General features: G+C 40.0%; 1 protein-coding gene across 1 annotated transcript in view; it reads right to left on the bottom strand.

The window, feature by feature from the left end:
• Nucleotides 1–1,446: 1,446 nt before the first annotated feature.
• Nucleotides 1,447–21,191, bottom strand: part of PELI2 (pellino E3 ubiquitin protein ligase family member 2) — a 208,419-nt gene continuing 188,674 nt past the window's right edge. The window contains exon 6 of the mRNA XM_032623134.1: nt 1,447–6,150. Within this exon, the coding sequence (XP_032479025.1) occupies nt 5,584–6,150 (567 nt within the window). The 3' untranslated portion in view covers nt 1,447–5,583. The remainder of the gene's footprint in view (nt 6,151–21,191) is intronic.

Raw genomic sequence — 21,191 nt, 5'->3', positions numbered from 1 at the left:
TTTTCAACACATTCTCAACACTTGTTACTGTCTTGATTTTAGCTATCACAGTGGGTATAAAGTGGTATTCTGTGGTTTTTAACTTTCATTTCTCTGATGCCTAATGACGTTGGGAATCTTTATGTGCTTATTGGTCATTTGTGTATCTTCTTTGGAAAAGTATTCAAATCTTTTGACCATTTTTTAACTGGGTTATCTGTCCTTTTCTTGATGAGTTATGAGTTCTCCATGTATTCTGGATACAATTGCCTTATTAGTTATATGATGTCCAAATATCTTCTCCCATTGTATGGGTTGCCTTTTTACCTTTTTTTTTTTTACTTTTGAGAGTGTCTTTTGATGCACAAAATATTTTAATTTTGAAGTCCAGTTTATCTTCCTTCTTTTGTTTGTGTTTTTTGGTGTTTAAGAAATCACTGACTAATCCAAGGTCACAAAGGTTTTACTCTGTTCTATAGTTTTTGCTCTCTGTCCATTTTGAGTTAATTTTTGTATATTGTGTCAGGTAGGGGTCTAACTTCATTCTTTTGCATGTGGATATCTAGTTATCTCACCTCCATTTGTTAAATACTCTTCTTTCCCCATTGAATAGTTGGGGCATCCTTGTAAAACCGAATGCATCCCACAATTGTAACTGGCTGTTTTTCTGTAATAACGCATCTTACAAATCATGGCATCTTAGATTTGTTAAAGTGTTAGAATACTTAATCCTGAAATAAAAGCCTATATAAATTTATATTTTGGGGGGGGATGAAAAATCTATTTCCCTCAACAATACTAAGACTCCTTAAATATCAATGCGATGAGAAAAAAACTGTCAAATACCTTTTCTTATGAAAGACATACTAGTTTAAGGCTTGGAGGCTTACACATAATGCTATGTTGTTAAAAGTGAATGAAGATTGTCACAAAGGTAGCAGTATGACTATAATGGCCATGCAGAAAATCCATTAATTCTACAAGCCAGGTTAAATTCTCCTAGAAGTGAGATTTATTTGACAGTGATGTAATGTCACAAATATAAACACCAATGGAATTTTTCAGATAAAAAAATTGAGGGCTTCCCTGGTGGCGCAGTGGTTGAGAGTCTGCCTGCCGATGCAGGGGACACGGGTTCGTGCCCTGGTCCGGGAGGATCCCACATGCCGCGGAGCGGCCGGGCCCGTGAGCCATGGCCGCTGAGCCTGCGCGTCCGGAGCCTGTGCTCCGCAACGGGAGAGGCCACAACACTGAGAGGCCTGCGTACCGCAAAAAAAAAAAAAAAAAAAAAAAAAAAAAAATTGAGATTTTTCAGAATCTAGGTTTAAATAGGTATTGTGCAGAATATAAAACAATGATCAGCTCAACTGTCTGAGATCGAATTATAAGTTTGAAAAATGCAAAAGTCACGTCTACTTTTACATCCACTTCCTATCTAATGTCCTGATGAAGACAACGACTCACAAACATACTGAGATCCGTTTAATAGTTTCTGAAGATTTTTCCTGTAAAATGGCTTGTATTTCCACAGATATAACAGTGAAGAAATAAACTTTTCAATTTGACATGAAATATAAAAGAACAGTTTTACAAATATATCCATAAAATTTAACTGCTCATAACACTATACATGGTAAATATGACCAACCTCTTAGCTTCTAGACTATTTAAAACAGAGAAACAATATGTCATCTCAGCTAAAAAGAAACAACTTCCCTTTCATCGAGTTTATTTTTGTTTAGAAACAGTTAAGTAGAACTGGAAAAATACTTGCTTTTCCCTATCTTCCTCTAGGGATTCTGCATGAGGGTGAAAACTTGAGAGGATATTAGTTTTACTAAGAAGAAATACTGAACCTTCTTCTGTTTTACTGATTCAGTAATGCTTACATTCTTTTAAAAAGATCCTGGAGTTGTCTCATTGGTCTTCGACTGGGTCATAAAGAAATGATGACAGAGCTGTGCTCTCCTTCTAGCATTAAAGGAGGAACTTCATACCCTCAGCCTATGAAGGTTAAACTCTGGGGTTGTAAGAGCTACAGCCAAAAGAACAGCGCTAGATCCAGCTTAAAATCAAGGTTCTGTGGTTTGTCTATTAGAAATTCCACTGTTACAAGGCAGGATTGCATGAAGATAAGTTTTTTAGCCAGCATTGACAATGTTGTGATCATATATCCTTTCATGCAAATCCAAAGAACAGAATGGCTGTAAAAAGAAAAGTTGATCAAAATCATAGAACTGCAGGTAACAATTCTATAATCTATGTGAGACTTAAATTTAAGAAAGAGAAAACATGCTCCTTTTTAAACTCTCAAAAAGTGCCCAAATAACAATACTGAGCTCCCAAATGACAGGGGTTTGAATTTTTTTTTTTTAATGTAAGCAAAAATAAAGCATGGAAGCTTTATGAAGCAAAGAGTTCTCCTCAACTTTGCTAATATAGTAGATGTAATAACTTAAAATAATTTCCCTACTGCTACTGGAAATAAATTCTACTACAATCATGTGTATGCCAGTTCCTGGCATATTTCTGCATCCAGATTCATTCGTCTCCTTAAAGGAGCCCATCATTTTTCCAATGGCTTTCTCCTTTCTTTAAACCCTAACCCTGAAATTCTATAACCAGTTATGTCACGTGGCTTCCCTGAGGCACAAAGGTACCAAACTCTATAATTAACTATCGAGGAATGATAAATACGCTATTTATATTAAAAGATTTTAATTCTTTTGGGCTACAGTTAGGGAAGAAACCCCAGAAAGCTTAATACTTACTCTGCAGTGTGAACTGTAGCCCTTCTTGCAAAAAGCGAAACCAAATAAGGGAAATGTGTTGCAGCATGCATGACCTGGCAGCACCGATTAGTAATAATAAAAACAATTCCAGACTAGAAAAATATTCAGAGTTGTATCCCATTCACTCTGAATCTTTTTTTTTTTTGTAATAAACTGGCGTAAACAACTGGAAAAAAACCCTATGGGAATACATCATTGGAGCTCTTCTGGAAACCTAGTCACAGAAGGCATTTCAGTCAGGCTGAGATCAGGATAACTGGTCTGCAATTTCCTATGTGTACACCTGGGGAGTGGAATTTGCCCTTGAATGTATGTCAAGCAAGACATAAAAACAGACATAACCTCTGAGAAGTTACCTTTTCTGAACTGTATTACTGTACTCTGAGCTAGAGTTCTTTATTCTCATTTTTTCCAGAGAAAAAAAATGTCTCATTAACCAAAGTTAGCAGATCTTACTAGCAGTGGCCAAGATGAGCCTGGCTTCCTTCTGCAAACGGACCACCTTGCTGTGGTTCTTTAGACAGGGGAGAGGGGACCTCACTTGGAAGTCAAAGGAAAAGGTGTGGTGCTAACAGAGGCGCGGGGGTCACTGTTGCCCCTTCCAAGAGCTTGGAATTTCTACCCAAATTTACTAAAAAGTCAAACTTCTCAGGTTGGAAGATAACTATTTTGGGGTATATGTTGCATGTGGAACTACCAGACCTTGAACTACTATAGTCCTTGAAATAGAAAGTGATATCAGATGGTAACTTTCTTGGAAAAAAAAAGTTTCTGATAGGTAAAATCCAGTCTTTCTAGATGCAAGACTATTTATTTACCTTACATGATGCTTTTTAGGGTTATCAAGACTCCTCAAACCACTTTCAAACCACATCGCAAGAAAAGGGACTGTGTGCTTCCTGTAACATTTTGTGGAGCCTAAAGCGGCACAGACTGAAAAGACATATTCCATCAGTAAAAGCTAACCACGGGAGACTCTGGCGACATCAAAAGGCATTGGATATATTCTGGGCAATTTCATTGTTCTCCTTCATTCTCTGTCTGCAGGTCAAGCAAGCTATACAGAATTGAGTAAGCTATCAATGAGAGCACTGTGGTTGGATTTTCACAGCACTTAAAAATCACCAAAACGAAAACACCTCATAAACAATAATCTCCACTGAAGAGTAAAGCTATTTGAAAACTGAGAGGATGAAATTTTTATATATTAAGTCAATTTAAGCAGTAGCCATCAAGACTAATAGATCTTATCACGTTAAGGAAAAGGGCTTTCAAAATGGGTTAGGACAATTGAAAATAGGCAAAATATTTGCTAGTAGGCAAACCATGGAAAAACCAATTCAAACAGGAATGCAGTAGGTTAGAATCATATAAATCATATATCTTTACAAAGGTTAAAAAAATGCAGCATGAATCTGCAATGGTCAATTTAAGAGGATGTTAATTTAAACATACTTGCTCCACGTGGCAGGAATCTATTTCATCCCAGCCAGCTCTGGTAGTCGCATGTCCTAAGGGATCTTTACCTCACAGGAACAGTGATACGCTGGTACTGAGCACAGAGAATAAACATCCAAGAAGTATTATTCAAAATGAAATGAAACTAACAGAGAGGGCTGGTGGAGCTCATATGAAATTCTGATTTAATTATTCCTCAGTAAACACTCATTTGCTCTCTTGAAATCAGTAATTTCAAATGCTCTCTGCAGATGTACCACTTGGTGTTGTGTATATCTAATGATCACATTTAAATTTAGTTTGGTTTGCAAACATTTTCAAAACTTATAGGGCTCTGTAAGCTGCAAGGGAAGGTGACAGATGGCAGAAAGGGGGTGAACAAAACTGACTTGTATTGTTGTAATATGTTGCTTTTTAAGTTCACGGAATTTTGGCTTTCTTAAGAAAAACAGGAAATTCCAATGAGTAGTTTTAAAAAGTAAAATCTTATTTTTAATCACTCTTAAATTATTCAGTGAGCAAGTAAACTTGATATTATATTACCTGGGCCATGTTTTCTGCTGCAATAATCACTCTCAGTTAATGAATTTTTAAGAGCAGCTACATCTGAATCAACCAAACAGTTCTGGCTATCCAAGATGAGAATCAGGGATAGACCACGTCAGACCAAAAATAACAAAAGGCAGACTAAAAAGTTACGGGAAACTCTTTGTTTGAAATGCCAAGGTATTTGATGAATGTGTGTATAAAGTAATTAAATTCCACTGAACTTTAAAAAAAAAAAAAAGAAAACATGACAACATATGAATATTCCCTCCCCTCAAAAGAAAAATCAGAGAAAAGCCCCAGATTTCAAAACAATCACCTGTGCCTAAGGTCTCCTGTCCCCCAACATCATCTTATAGAGCTGCCCCTTTGGTATCTGGTCAGATTCTAACCTGTATCAAGTATTTCCAGATACGGCATGTCTAACACCTATACCACACAGCACCAAAGTTTGCAGTTAAGAGCCAACAACTTTTGAGTAAATTTCTTCTACAGTTTTAAAATGGGATTTAAAGTCCTGTCCAAATTTAACAAAGAAAACTTGTTTTAAAAACCCCAAGGTTAAAACAAAAGTATGGCATTTTAAATCCAATTGTTACAGATATTATGGTTTAATTAAGCAGCATGCAACACACCACTGTTATCATCGATGCCTGGCATGTTTCATCACCACGCCCTTCTTTTTTCCCAGCCTCAAGACCCCCTCTCCCCTTAATGGACGGTATTATAAAAAGGTAAAATCTAGAGTTAGTGGCAAAATCTTCACAGTAACTTGTAATAAAGTCGTCGTCGATGGCTGTAAAGGGCATCAGTCAACTGGACCTTGAAAAATCAATTTGATGCAGTTCTGTTCCCCAAGCAGCTGCGTGGCACAGAAAGGGCAGGCAGCATGAAATGCGTGAGTCCCGTGAGGCAGCGGGATCTGAGACCAATATTTCGCAGACTTCTCTGAGCACACATGTCCACAAGGGGTGAAAGCATGAGTGGGTGGTCCCGCGTCTACATAAAAGCCCGCCTCGCAGCCGAGCCAGAGCGGCACGTAGGGGCCCACAGTCCTACACATGGGACACTCCCTCTCGTTGGCCTCTGTGTCGCTCCGATGGCCCCAGTTGTGGTAGCCGTGCACGTGGCCACAGCTGAGGTACGCCCAGGGCTGCTTCTCCTCCACCACCTCTTTCCTGTTGATGCTGGGGAAGGCCAAGGTGTTGAGCCCCACGGGACACTGTGGCCGGGCAGCGTTGATCTCCTGCCGCAGGGCTTCAATGTGCTTCTGGGTTGGGGTGTGAAAGAGGCCATCTGCTGTCCTCCAGAGCAGGGTGGCCCCGCACAGGTCGATGAGGGAGCCGTCCTGCAGGACGTTGGTCTCACTTTCCACCTACAAGTTTGACAGACATGCCTTTTAAAAGCAAAATTTGACAAACCATGCTAACGTTTTTGTCCTCTTAAAGATCATCTCTGTAGTCAACACAGGGGGGCAGTTTATCCCATGGCCTTCCTGCAAAACAGAACTAGGTGGGTAACTCACCCTCCCTGAGCTTCCCTTTCCTCATCTGAACACTGGATATAAATCATGTATGTGAAACACACAAAGCCCTAAGCACGGATACATTTACTTTACATGTTCAATTAATGTAGTGGTTATTTTAACAAACGTCACAAATCTTAGATTTTTAGTTTTCCTCCTCAAGTCAACAACACAACTCCTTGGTCTCAAGGGACAGGAGATGTCCAGCCAGTCCATCTGGTGAAGACTCATGCTCATTTAGACCAGAACCAATCCAGAAGACCCCTAGGGGGGCCCTGCAGTAAATACTCTAGTGGTGCCAACGACTCTTGGTGACCTTCGGCTTCACACAATCTATCATCTATCCTGCATTCCTAAGGTCTGGAGCAGAAGCGCTCACTGTGAGCTTTGGAACATCTTTAATCCCAGCTTACCCTTCCCCCTCCCTGTGTCCTCAAGTCTGTTCTCTACATCTGCGTCTTTATTTCTGTCCTGCCCCTAGAGACTGGCTGTGCTACGTACCAAGTGCTCACAAGATGGATTAACAGCTGACAAGCAGCACAGTTAGACATGATCCGCAGGAGCCTGACCCCTGTCTCCGTGGGCCACCTGTGCTCTATGGATGCACTTAGGTGCACTGCCCTCTGGCACGTGCCATGAGTGACCTCTGCCGAGAATTCTCTATCCCAGCCCACCCCACCCCCTAGTCTACCCCTGGGCCTGGCAAACTCCCACTCATCATTCAGGGCTCACTTGGATGGCACTTTGCCTGGAAGTTGTCCTTTAATGACAACAGCGGTCCTTCCCCAAAAAAGTATCCAATACTGGTAGTTAGAAAAAGCTAAAATCCCAACAAAATGATAAATCTCAATACTTTACAGGAAAAACACGGTGACTGCTTTTTGAATAGTGTTTAAGTCGCTGAAGCGCTCTCCTCGCCCCACTCCCACCCTGAACACCTCCTAGTCTCCTCCCTTCTCGCCGGGTGTCAGGAGCCTCCCTTCTCTTCCCGACCACAGGTAATTCTCGGGAGGTCTCAGCTCTGCATAAACTTTGTAAGAACAAGAACACTGCTGTGGTAATAAGCTGGAGTTTAGGCTATGTTTTTCTTTGTTTTCCTTATGATTATTTTTATTCATTGCTTTTTCTTTATATTTTATTAAAATATACACAGGGCTTCCCTGGTGGTGCAGTGGTTGAGAGTCCGCCTGCTGATGCAGGGGACATGGGTTCGTGCCCCGGTCCGGGAGGATCCCACATGCCGCGGAGCGGCTGGGTCTGTGAGCCATAGCCACTGAGCCTGCGCGTCTGGAGCCTGTGCTCCGCAACGGGAGAGGCCACAACAGTGAGAGGCCTGCGTACTAACAAAAAAAAAAAAAAAAAAAAAAAAAAAAAAAAAAAAAAAAATATATATATATATATATATATATATACACATACACACACACAGATGCTCTTTTTATCTTATCCATGACTTCTAGATTGATTATATCATGGTTGGAGAATATAGTTCATATGATTTCAATCTTCTGAAATTTTTTTGAATTTTTATTTTCTATTGGAGTATAGTTGATTAACAATGTTGTGTTAGTTTCAGGTGTATGGCAGAATGATTCAGTTATACATATGTATATATTCTTTTTCAAATTCTTTTCCCATTAAGGTTATTACAGAATATTGAGAAGAGTTCCCTATGCTATACAGTAGGTCCTTGTTGGTTATCTATTTTAAATATAATAGTGTGTATATGTCAATCCCAAACTCCCAATTTTTCCCTCTCTCTCACCTTTCCCCTTTGGTGACCATAAGTTTGTTTTCTAAGTCTGTGAGTCTGTTTCTGTTTTGGAAATATGTTCATTTGTATTATTATTTTTTTTGGATTCTTCACATAAGTGATATCATATGATATTTGTCTTTCTCTGACTTACTTCACTCAGTGTGAAAATCTCCAGGTTCATCCATGTTGCTGAATATGGCATTATTTCATTCTTTTTAATGGCTGAGTACTATTCCATTCTATATATGTACCACATCTTCTTTATCAATTCATCTGTTGAAGGACATGAGCTGTTTGTAACTTTTGGGGATTAATCCCTTGTGGGTCGCATTGTTTGCAAATATCTTTTTCCCATTCTGTGGGTTGTCTTTTCATTTTGTTTATGGTTTCCTTTGCTGTGCAAAAGCTTTTGAGTTTAATTAGGTCCTGTTTGTTTATTTTTGTTTTTATTTTCATTACTCTAGGAGATGGGTCAAAAAAGATATTGCTGCGATTTATGTCAAAGAGTGTTCTACCTATGTTTTCCTCTAAGAGTTTTATACTATCAGGTCTTACATTTAGGTCTTTAATCCATTTTGAGTTTACTTTTGTGTATGTTGTTAAAGAATGTTCTAATTTCATTATTTACATGCAGCTCTCCAGTTTTCCCAACACCATTTATTGAAGAGGCTGTCTTTCCTCCATTGTATAGTTTTGTCTTCTTTGTCATAGATTGATCATTGGTGCGTGGGATTATTTCTGGGCTTTCTATCCTCTTCCATTGATCTATATTTGTTTTCGTGCCTGTACCACACAGTTCTGAGGACTGTAGCTTTGTAGTATAGTCTGAAGTCAGGGAGCCTGAATCCTTGAGCTCCGTTTTTCTTTCTCAAGATTGCTTTGGTTTTCGGGGTCTTTTGTGTCTCCATACAATTAAAATTCTTTTGTTCTAATTCTGTGAAAAATGCCATTGGTAATTTGCTAGGGATTGCACTGAATCTGTAGATTGCCTTGGGTAGTACAGTCATTTTCACAATATTGATTCTTCCAATCCAAGAACACGGTATAGTTTTCCATCTGTTTGTGTCATCTTTGTTTTCTTTCATCAGAGTCTTATAGTTTTCTGAGTAAAGTTCTTTTGCTTCCTAGGTAAGTTTATTCCTAGGTATTTTATTTTTTGTTGTGATGGTACATGGGATTGTTTCTGTAATTTCTCTTTCTGATCTTTCATCATTAGTGTATAGAAATGCAACAGATTTCTGTGTTCTAATTTTGTATCCAGCAACTTCACCGAATTCATTGATGACTTCTAGTAGTTTTCTGGTAGCATCTTTAGGATTTTCCATGTACAGCATCATGTCATTTGCAAACAGTGACAGTTTTACTACTTCTTTTCCAATTTGGATTCCTTCTGTTTTTTTTTTTTTCCTCTGATTGCCATGGCTATGAGTGCCAAAACTATGTTGAATAAAAGTGGCAAGGGTGGACATTGTGGACATCCCTGTCTTGTTCTTGATCTTAGAGGAAATGCTTTCAGCTTTCACTGCTGAGTATGTTAGCTGTAGGTTTGTCACATATCACTTTTATTTTGTTGAGGTATGTTCCTTCTGTGCCCACTCTCTAAAGAGTTTTTATCTGAAATGGATGTTGAATTTTATCAAAAGTTTTTTCCGCATATATTGATATCATCATGTGGTTTTTATTCTCCAATTTGTTGGTGTGGTGTATCACACTGATTGATTTGCAGATACTGAAAAATCCTTGCACCCCTGGATAAATCCCACTTGATCATAGCTGTATGATCCTTTTAGTATATTGTTGGCGTGGGTCTGTTAGTATTTTGTTGAGGATTTTTGCATCTAAGTTGATGAGTGATATTGGTCTATAATTTTCTTTCTTTGTGTGTGATATCTCTGTCTGGTTCTGTATCAGGGTGATGGTGGCCTCAGAGAATGACTTTGGGAGTGTTCCTTCCTCTGCAATTTTTTGGAATAGTTTCAGAAGGGTAGGTGTTAACTCTTCCCTAAATTGTTTTGTAGAATTCACCTGTGAAGCCATCTGGTCCTGGAATTTTGCTTGTTGTAAGTTTCTAAATGACAGATTCAATTTCAGCACTGGTAATTTGGTCTGTTCATATTTTCTATTTCTTCCTGGTTCAGTCTTGGGAGAGTATACCTTTCTAAGAATTTGTCCATTTCTTCTAGGTTGTCCATTTGGTTGGCATATAGTTGCTTGTAGTAGTCTTTTATGATCCTTGTGTTTCTGTGGTGTTGGCTGTAACTTCTCCATTTTGATTTCTAATTTTGATTTGGGCCCTCTCCCTTTTTTTCTTGATGAGTTTGGCTAAAAAAGTTTATCAGTTTTGTTTATCTTCTCCAAGAACCAGCTTTTAGTTTCACTGCTCTTTTCTATTGTTTACATCATCTCTATTTCATTTATTTCTGCTCTGATCTTTATTTCTTTCATTCTACTAACTTTGGGTTTTGTTTTTTTTCCTCTTCTTGCTTTAGGTGTGAGGTTCAGTTATTTGCGACTTTTCTTGTTTCCTGAGGCAAGAGTGTATCGCTATAAACTTCCCTCTTAGAACTGCTTTTGCTGCATCCCATAGGTTTTGGGTTGTGGTGCTTTCATTTTCATTTGTCTCCAGGTATTTTTGATTTCCTCTTTGAGTTCTTCAGTGATCCATTGTCTGTTTAGTAGCATATTGTTTAAGCTCCACGTGTTTGTGTTTTTTTTTTTTTTTACAGGTTTTTTTTTTTTAGATGATTTCTAATCTCATAGTGTCATGGTCAGAAAACATGCTTGATATGATTTCAATTTTCTTAAATTTACCAAGGCTCACTTTGTGGTCCAGCATGTGTCAATCCTGGAGAATGTTCCATGTGCACTTGAAAAGAATGTGTATTCTGCTGCTTTTGGATGGAATGCTCCATAAATATCAATTTTGTCCATCTGGTCTAATGTGTCATTTAAGGCCTGTGTTTCCTTATTGATTTTCTGTCTGGATGATCTGTCCATTGGTGAAAGTGGGGTGTTAAAGTCCCCCACTATTATTGTGTTACTGTCAATTTCTCCTTTTATGGCTATTAGTGTTTGCCTTATATATTGATGTGCTCCTATGTTGGGTGCATGCATATTTACAGTTGTTATACTACTTCTTGGATTGTTCCCTTGATCATTATGTAGTGTCCTTCTTTGCCTCTTGTAACAGTCTTTATTTTAAAGTCTATTTTGTCTGATATGAGTGTTGCCACTATAGCTTTCTTTTGATTTCCATTTGCATGGAATAACCTTTTTCCGTCCCCTCACTTTCAGTCTGTATGTGTCCCTAGATCCGAAGTGGGTCTCTTGTAGACAGCATATATACGGGTCTTGTTTTTTGTATCCATTCAGCCAGTCTGTGTCTTTTGGTTGAAGAATTTAATCTGTTTATGTTTAAGGTACTTATTGATATGTATGTTCCTACTGCCATTTTGTTAATTGCTTTGGATTCGTTTTTGTAGGTCTTTTTTCCCCTCTTCCTCTTTTGTACTCTTGTGATTTGATGACTAACTTCAGTACTCTGGTTGGATTCCTTTTTCTTTTTTGTGTATCTATTGCAGATTTTTGGTTTGTGGTTACCATGATGGCAGTCTATAAACAAGAGTGTTTTTAATTTCAAATACAGCTTATATATAAATAAGATTCTTTTAATTTCAAACGCATTTCCAGTGTCCTGCATTTGTACATTCCTCTTCTCACGATTGCTGGTTTTGATATCGTATTTGTGAGCGGATGATTTCCTACCTTTATCAGTGAGCTTTTCCATTCATAATTTTTTTGTTTCTGGTTGTGGCCTTTTATTTTTTTCTGCCTAGAGAAGTTCCTTTAGCATTTGTTGCAAAGCCGGTCTGGTGATGTTGAATTCTCTTAGCTTCTGCTTGTCTGTAAATCTTCTGATTTCTCCATTTAATCTTAATGAGAGCTCTGCTGGGTAGAGTATTCTTGGTTGTAGGTTCTTCCCTTTCATCAGTTTAAATATATTATGCCACTCCCTTCTGGCCTGTAGAGTTTCTGCTGAAAAATCAGATGATAACCTTATGGCAAATCCCTTGTATGTTATTTGTTGCTTTTCCCTTGTTGCTTTCAATACTTTTTCTTTGTCTTTAACTGTTGTCAGTTTGATTACTATGTGTCTTGGCATGTTCCTCCTTGGCTTTATCCTGCCTGGGACTCTCTGCACTTCCTGGACTTGGGTGTCTGTTTCCTTTCCCATGTTAGGGAAGTTTTCAGCTATTATCTCTTCAAATATTTTCTCAGGTCCTTTCTCTCTCTTCTCCATCTGGGATCCTTATAATGTGAATGTTGGTGTGTTTTAATTTCGTCCCAGAGGCCTCTTAGATTGTCCTCATTTCTTTCATTCTATTCCATGGCAGTCATTTCCACCATTTTGTCTTCCAGTTCACTTATCTGTTCTTCTGCCTCATTTATTCTGCTATTGATTCCGTCTAGTATATTTTTGAGTTCTGTTATTGTATTGCTCACCTCTTTTTGTTTGTTCTTTAGTTCTTCTAGGTCTTTGTTGAACATTCTTGTATCTTCTCAGTGTGTGCCTCCATTCTTTTTCTGAGATCTTGGATCATCTTTACTGTCATTACTCTGAATTCTATTTTGGGTAGATTGCCTACCTCCACTTCATTTAGTTGTTCTTCTTGGGTTTCTTCTTGTTCCTTTGGGACATATTCCTCTGGCATCTCATTCTGTGTAATTTTTTTTGTGATTGCGGTTTCCATTCTGCAGGGTTGTAATTCTCCTTCTGCTGTCTGCCTCCTGGTGGATGAGGCTGGCCTAAGAGGCTTGTGCAGGCTTCCTGGTGGTAGGGACTGTTTTCTGCCCACTGATGGATGGAGCTGGGTCTTGTACGTCTGGTGGGCAGGGCTGTGTCAGGGGGTGTGTTTAGCACGCAGCTGTGTGTTCAGGAAGACTTTCAGCAGCCTGTTTGCTGATGGCTGGGGCTGTGTTCCTGCTCTATTGGTTGTTTGACCTGAGGCATCCCAGCACTGGAGCTTCCAAGGCTGTTGGGTGGGGCCAGGTCTTGGTGAATAAATGGTGGCCTCCAGGAGGGCTCACGCTAATGAGTACTCCTCAGGACTACTACTGCCAGTGTCTGTCACTGCAGTGAGCCACAGCTGCCCCCGCCTACACAGGAAATCCTCCAATACCAGCAGGTAGGTCTGGTCAGGCTCTTATGAGGTCACTGCTTTTTCCCCTGGTTCCTGGTGTGCACGAGAAACGTGTGTGTGCCCTCCAAGAGTGAAGTTTCTGTTTCCCCCAGTCCTTTGAAAGTCCTGAAATCAAACCCCTTCAAAACCAGATGCTCCGGGGGCTCCTCCTCCCATTTCCAGATCCCCAGGCTGGGGGCTCAGAACTTTCACTCCCATGGGAGAACCTCTGCAATGTAATTATTTTCTAGTTGTGGGTCATCCATATGGTGGGTACGGGATTTGATTTTATCGTTATTGCTCCCCTCCTACCATCCCACTGTGGCTTCTTCTTTGTCTTTGGATGTAGGATATCTTTTTGGTAGGTTCCAGTGACTTTTTTGTTGATGGTTGTTCAACAGTTAGTTAGTTGTGATTTTTGTGTTTTCATGAGAAGAGGTGAGCTCACATTCTTCTACTCTGCCATCTTATCTCTGCCTCTGGGCCATGTTGTTAAACAACCTTCCTTTTCCTTCCTGTAGGGCAGCTCTTGGTAAACAACATCTTATAAAATTTCAGTCTGTGGTCTTCTATATTCCACATACTCTTGACTCCCATGTCTAGGACAGGTGTCCCTCTGAGGGACTCCCGTGCCTTTCAGTACTTTATGACTGTGCTTATCACACAATATCCTAATGATTTGAGGTCTTGCCTATAACCTTTTCCAGACTCCACAATTCGAGGGCAGAGCCCTGGACATCCTGGTCACTGCCAGATTTCCAGTTCCTAGCTCCTGCTTAATCATGGCAACCAATTATGGACTATTCCTGGGTACAGCACTGCTCCAATCTTACTTGTTCTCACAGTAATCCTAAAGGATATATACTAGCATTATTCTGGTTACCTGAATGTGAGGCCAGGTACAGACAGGTCAAGCCACTTACTCAAGACTGCAGATCTACTAAGTGGTAGACCAGGACTTGGACCTATGGCCTGACCTCAGAACCACTAATACACAGTGGCTGCTCAAACAGTAACCTGTTTTCCCTCTTAGCTGTTATTTTTATGTGCTCTTTCTATCTGTGAATAAAATACATGAACCAGAGTAGACAAGAAGCTCATCCTGTGATGTGCCGTCCTGGACCCAGTGTATGCTTTCTATCTGCCCAGGGAGGCAATGCTCTGGTGATGGTGAGAGCCAGGTGTAACTCCCCACATGATGGTACTGAGTAGAAGCCAGGAGTTCAGGCTTTAAAGCAGGACCTGTGTTTCAATCCCATCTGCTGCTACCTTCTAACTCTGTGACTGGGCATTATTTAACCTCTATGCTACGCCTTCCTCATCCATAAGATGGGGATAATTCCACTTCTCTGACAAGGCTGATGTGCAGCTTAAATGAGCTAATGTCTCTGAAATGTTAATGCAGTGTCTGCACTCAGCAAACATACACCGACTTCTTACTATTGCTGTTATAATGATGCCCTACTTAGGGCAACCTAGCTCAGTTTTGTGATGAACAGAAACACAAAGTTATTTGGAAAAACAGCCTTCACATTCTCTTCCCTATTTACAATCTCTTGGAAAGTGTTTAAACAAAGTTTATTGAATTTGTTTGGCATTCTTAGAAAATGCTTTTCATATTTACTCAGCCATGATGCTCAAGACTGGGCCTTATCATAAAAGGCAGAAGCTATACCTGCAGCTGAATAATGGTGTAAACTAGGAATAAAAATAACAATTCCTGAAAAAACAAACATCCAGTAAAGAATAGCAAACCAGGTTAGTAAAATAGTCCCCCACCTTCGTTTTCCATCTTAGGAATATTCAGTTATCATGCTGCTCTCTGAAAAAATGCTAGATCACATCTTGTATTCCCTATATTTTTTCTCTCGTGGTTTGGAAGAAAATATTTGTTCTCTCTTGTTCTAGCTTCTACCTAACGATTAATAAAATTTCCACTCCAGTACTTTTAATTAAGAACGTTTTAGTGCTGTGCCCCATGCCTATGGCAAGATCAGAAACCCAAAGCCTCCTAGTTTTCTTTTTTTAAAATCTTTATGGAGTATAATTGCTTTACAATGTTGTGTTAGTTTCTGCTGTATAATGAAGTGAATCAGCTATACCTATACTTATATCCCCGTATCACTTCCCTCTTGCGTCTCCCTCCCACCTTCCCTAGCCCACCCCTCTAGGTGGTCCACAAAGCACTGAGCTGATCTCCCTGTTTAATGCACCTGCTTCCCACTAGCTAGCTGTTTTACATTGGATAGTGTATATATGTCAATGCTACTCTCTCACTTCATCCCAGCTTACCCCTTTCCCCTCCCCATGCCCTCAAGTCCATTCTCTCCTTCTGTGTGTTTATTCCTGTCCTGTCCCTAGGTTCGTCACAACCATTTTTTTTAGATTCCATATATCTGTGTTGGCATACAGTATTTGTCCTTCTCTTTCTGACTTACTTCACTCTGTATGACAGACTCTAGGTCCATCCACCTCACTACAAATAACTCAATTTCATTTCTTTTTATGGCTGAGTAATATTCCATTGTATATATGTGCCACATCTTCTTTATCCATTCAATCTGTCGATGGACAGTTAGGTTGCAAAGTCTCCTATTTAAGTATTAAAATTATTCTCGGGGCGGAGGGGAAGGTGGTGGAAGAAGTAAGAACGCGGAGATCACCTTCCTCCCCACAGATACACAAGAAATACATCTACACGTGGAGCAACTCCTACAGAACACCTACTGAACGCTGGCAGAAGACCTCAGACCTCCCAAAAGGCAAGAAACTCCCGGTGTACCTGGGTAGGGCAAAAGAAAAAACAGAGACAAAAGAATAGGGACGGGACCTGCACCAGTGGGAGGGAGCTGTGAAGAGGAAAGGTTTCCACAAACTAGGAAGGCCCTTTGCAGGCAGAGACTAAGGCGGGGGGAGCTTCGGTGCTGCAGAGGAGAGGACAGCAACAGGGGTGCGGAGTGCAAAGTGGGGAGATTCCCGCACAGAGGATTGGTGCTGACTGGCACTCACCAGCCCGAGAGGCTTGTCTGCTCACCTGCCGGGGGTGGGCAGGGCTGCGAGCTGAGGCTCAGGGCTTTGGTCGGAGCACAGGGAGAGGACTGGGGTTGGCAGCGTGAACACAGCCTGCAGGGGGGTTACTGCACCACGGCTAGCCGGGAGGGAGTCTGGGAAAAGGTCTGGAGCTGCTGAAGAGGCAAGACTTTTTCTTCCCTCTTTGTTTCCTGGGGTGCGAGGAGAGGGGTTTAAGAGCGCTGCTTAAAGGAACTCCAGAGACGGGCAACAAGCCGTGGCTAAAAGCGCGAACCCAGAGATGGGCATGAGACGCTAAGGCTGCTGCTGCTGCCACCAAGGGGCCTGTGTGCGAGCACAGGTCACTATCCACACCCCTCTTCCGGGAAGCCTGTGCAGCCCGCCACTGCCAGGTTCCTGGGATCCGGGGACCACTCCCCCGGGAGAACACACAGCACGCCTCAGGCTGGTGCAACGTCACGCTGGCCTCTGCTGCTGCAGGCCCGCCCGGCACGCAGTGCCCCTCCCTCCCCCCCGGCCTGAGTGAGCCAGAGCCCCCGAATCAGCGGCCTGTTTAACCCCGTCCTGTCTGAGCAAAAAACAGACGCCCTCCAGCGACCTACATGCAGAGGTGGGGCCAAATCCAAAGCTGAGCCCCTGTGAGCTGTGAGAACAAAGAAGAGAAAGGGAAATCTCTCCCAGCAGCCTCAGAAGCAGTGGATTAAAGCTCCACAATCAACTTGATGTACCTGCATCTGTGGAATACCTGAACAGACAATGAATCATCCCAAATTGAGGTGGACTTCAAGAGCAACATTTATTTTTCCCCGTTTCCTCTTTTTGTGAGTGTGTATGTTTCTGTGTGAGATTTTGTCTGTATAGCTTGGCTTCCACCATTAGTCCTAGGGTTCTATCTGTCCGTGTTTTTTTTGTTTTTAATTAATTTTTTTCTTAATAATTAATTTTAATAACTTCATTATACTTTACTTTCTTTCTTCCTTCCCTTCCTGCCTTCCCTCCCTCCTTTAGACAACGAATCATCCCAAATTGAGGAGGTAGACTTTGAGAGCAAGATTTATGATTTTTTCCCTTTTACCTCTTTTTGTGAGGGTGTGTGTGTATGCTTCTGTGTAAGATTTTGTCTGTATAGCTTTGCTTCCATCATTTGTCCTAAGGTTCCATCTGTCCCTTTTTTTTTCTAAATAATTATTTTCTAGTTTAATAACTTTATATATTTACTTTATTTATTTACTATATCTTCTTTCTTCTTTTTTCTTTTTTCCTTTGTTCCCTCCCTCCTCCCTCCCTCCTTTCTTTCCTTCTTTCCTTTCTTTCTTCCTTCCCTCCTTTCTTTCTTCCTACTTCTACTAATTCTTTCTACATTTTCTCCCTTTTATTCTGAGCCATGTGGATGAAAGGCTCTTGGTGCTGCATCTACACTGGTCCACAAGAGACCTCCCAGCTCCACATAATATCAAACAGTGAAAATCTCCCAGAGATCTCCATCTCAACGCCAGCACCCAGCTTCACTCAACAACCAGCAAGCTACAGTGCTGGACAACCTATGCCAAACAACTAGCAAAACAGGAACACAACCCCCCCCATTAGCAGAGAGGCTGCCGAAAATCATAAGTCCACAGACACCCCAAAACACACCACCAGATGTGGACCTGCCCACTAGAGAGACAAGATCCAGCCTCATCCGCCAGAACACAGGCACTAGTCTGCTCCACCAGGAAGCCTGCATAACCCACTGAACCAACCTTAGCCACTGAGGACAGATATCAAAAACAATGGGAACTACGAACCTGCAGCCTTTAAAAAGGAGACCCCAAACACAGTAAGATAAGCAAAATGAAAAGACAGAGAAACACACAGCAGATGAAGAAGCAAGATAAAAACGCACAAGACCTAACAAATGAAGAGGAAATAGGCAGTCTACCTGAAAAAGAATTCAGAATAATGATAGTAAAGATGATCCAAAATCTTGGAAATAGAATAGACAAAATACAAGAAACATTTAACAAGGAACTAGAAGAACTAAAGATAAACAAACAATGATGAACAACACAATAAATGAAATTAAAAATACTCTAGATGGGATCAATAGCAGAATAACTGAGACAGAAAAACGGATAAGTGACCTGGAAGATAAAATAGTGGAAATAACTACTGCAGAGCAGAATAAAGACAAAAGAATGAAAAGAACTGAGGACAGTCTCAGAGACCTCTGGGACAACTTTAAACGCACCAACATTCGAATTATAGGGGTTCCAGAAGAAGAAGAAGAGAAAAAGGGATTGAGAAAATATTTGAAGAGATTATAGTTGAAAACTTCCCTAACATGGGAAAGGAAATAGTTAAGTCCAGGAAGCACAGAGAGTCCCATATAGGATAAATCCAAGGAGAAATACGCCAAGACACATATTAATCAAACTGTCAAAAATTAAATACAAAGAAAGCATATTAAAAGCAGCAAGGGAAAAACAACAAATAACACACAAGGGAATCCCCATAAGGTTAACAGCTGATCTTTCAGCACAAACTCTGCAAGCCAGAAGGGAGTGGCAGGACACACTGAAAGTGATGAAGGAGAAAAACCTGCAACCAAGATTACTCTACCCAGCAAGGATCTCATTCACATTTGATGGAGAAATTAAAACCTTTACAGACAAGCAAAAGCTGAGAGAGTTCAGCACCACCAACAAATGCTAAAGGAACTTCTCTAGGCAAGAAACACAGAGATGGAAAAGACCTATAATAACGAACCCAAAACAATTTAGAAAATGGGAATAGTAACATACATATTGATAATTACCTTAAATGTAAATGGACTAAATGCTCCCACCAAAAGACACAGATTGGCTGAATGGATACAAAAACAAGATCCATATATATGCTGTGTACAAGAGACCCACTTCAGGCCTAGAGACACATACAGACTGAAAGTAAGGGAATGGAAAAAGATATTCCATGCAAATGGAAACCAAAAGAAAGCTGGAGTAACAATTCTCATATCAGACAAACTAGCCTTTAAAATAAAGACTATTAGAAGAGACAAAGAAGAACACTACATAATGATCAAGGGATTGATCCAAGAAGAAGATATAACAATTGTAAATATTTATGCACCCAACATAGGAGCACCTCAATACATAAGGCAAATACTAACAGCCATAAAAGGGGAAATCGACAGTTACACAATCATAGTAGGGGACTTTAACACCCCACTTTCACCAATGGACAGATCATCCAAAATGAAAATAAATAAGGAAACACAAGCTTTAAATGATACATTAAACAAGATGGACTTAATTGATATTTATAGGACACTGCATCCAAAAACAACAGAGTACACATTTTCTCAAGTGCTCATGGAATAGTCTCCAGGACAGATCATATCTTGGGTCACAAATCAAGCCTTGGTAAATTTAAGAAAATTGAAATCGTATCAAGTATCTTTTCCAACCACAACACCATGAGACTAGATATCAATTACAGGAAAAGATCTGTAAAAAATACAAACACATGGAGGCTAAACAATACACTACTTAATAATGAAGTGATCACTGAAGAAATCAAAGAGGAAATCAAAAAATACCTATAAACAAATGACAATGGAGACAGGACGACCCAAAACCTATGGGATGCAGCAAAAGCAGTTCTGAGAGGGAAGTTTATAGCAACATCTCGAATAAACAACCTAACCTTGCACCTAAAGCAATCAGAGATAGAAGAACAAAAAAAACCCACAGTTAGCAGAAGGAAAGAATTCATAAAAATCAGATCAGAAATAAATGAAGGAGATGATAGCAAAGATCAATAAAACTAAAAGGTGGTTCTTTGAGAAGATAAACAAAATAGATAAACCATTAGCTAGACTCATCAAGAAAAAGAAGACTCAAATCAATAGAATTAGAAATGAATAGGACAAGTAACAACTGACACTGCAGAAACATAAAAGATCATGAGAGATTACTACAAGCAACTCTATCCCAATAAAATGGACCACCTGGAAGAAATGGACAAATTCTTAGAAGGCTTCACAGGCGAATTCTATCAAACATTTAGAGAAGAGCTAACACCTATCCTTCTCAAACTCTTCCAAAATATAGCAGAGGGAGGAACACTCCCAAATTCCTTCTACGAAGCCACCATCACCTTGATACCAAAACCAGACAAGGATGTCACAAAGAAAACTACAGGCCAATATCACTGATGAACATGGATGTAAAAATCCTCAACAAAATACTAACAAAGAAACAGAATCCAACAGCACATTAAAAGGATCATACACCATGATGAAGTGGGGTTTATTCCAGGAATGCAAGCATTATTCGATATATGCAAACCAATCAATGTGATACACCATATTAACAAATTGAAGGAGAAAAACCATATGATCATCTCAGTAGATGCAGAGAAAGCTTTTGACAAAATTCAACACCCATTTATGATAAAAACCCTGCAGAAAGTAGGCATAGAGGGAACTTTCCTCAACATAATAAAGGACACATATGAGGAGCCCACAGCCAACATCATCCTCAATGCTGAACAACTGAAAGCATTTCCACTAAGATCAGGAACAAGAGTTGCCCACTCTCACCACTCTTATTCAACATAGTTTTAGAAGTTTTAGCCACAGCAATCAGAAAAGAAAAGGAAATAAAAGGAATCCAAATCAGAAAAGAAGAAGTAAAGCTGTCCCTGTTTGCAGATGACATGATACTATACGTAGAGAATCCTAAAGATGCTACCAGAAAACTACTAGAGATAATCAATGAATTTGGTGAAGTTGCAGGATGCAAAATTAATGCACAGAAATCTCTTGCATTCCTATGCACTAATGAGGAAAACTCTGAAAGTGAAATCAAGAAAACACTCCCATTTACCATTGCAACAAAAAAAAATAAAATATCTAGGAATAAACATACCTAAGGAGACAA

This window comes from Phocoena sinus, chromosome 2 (genome assembly GCF_008692025.1).
Source record: "Phocoena sinus isolate mPhoSin1 chromosome 2, mPhoSin1.pri, whole genome shotgun sequence".
NCBI classification, from domain to species: Eukaryota; Metazoa; Chordata; class Mammalia; order Artiodactyla; family Phocoenidae; genus Phocoena; species Phocoena sinus.
This window is presented reverse-complemented; position numbering and strand designations above follow the sequence as displayed.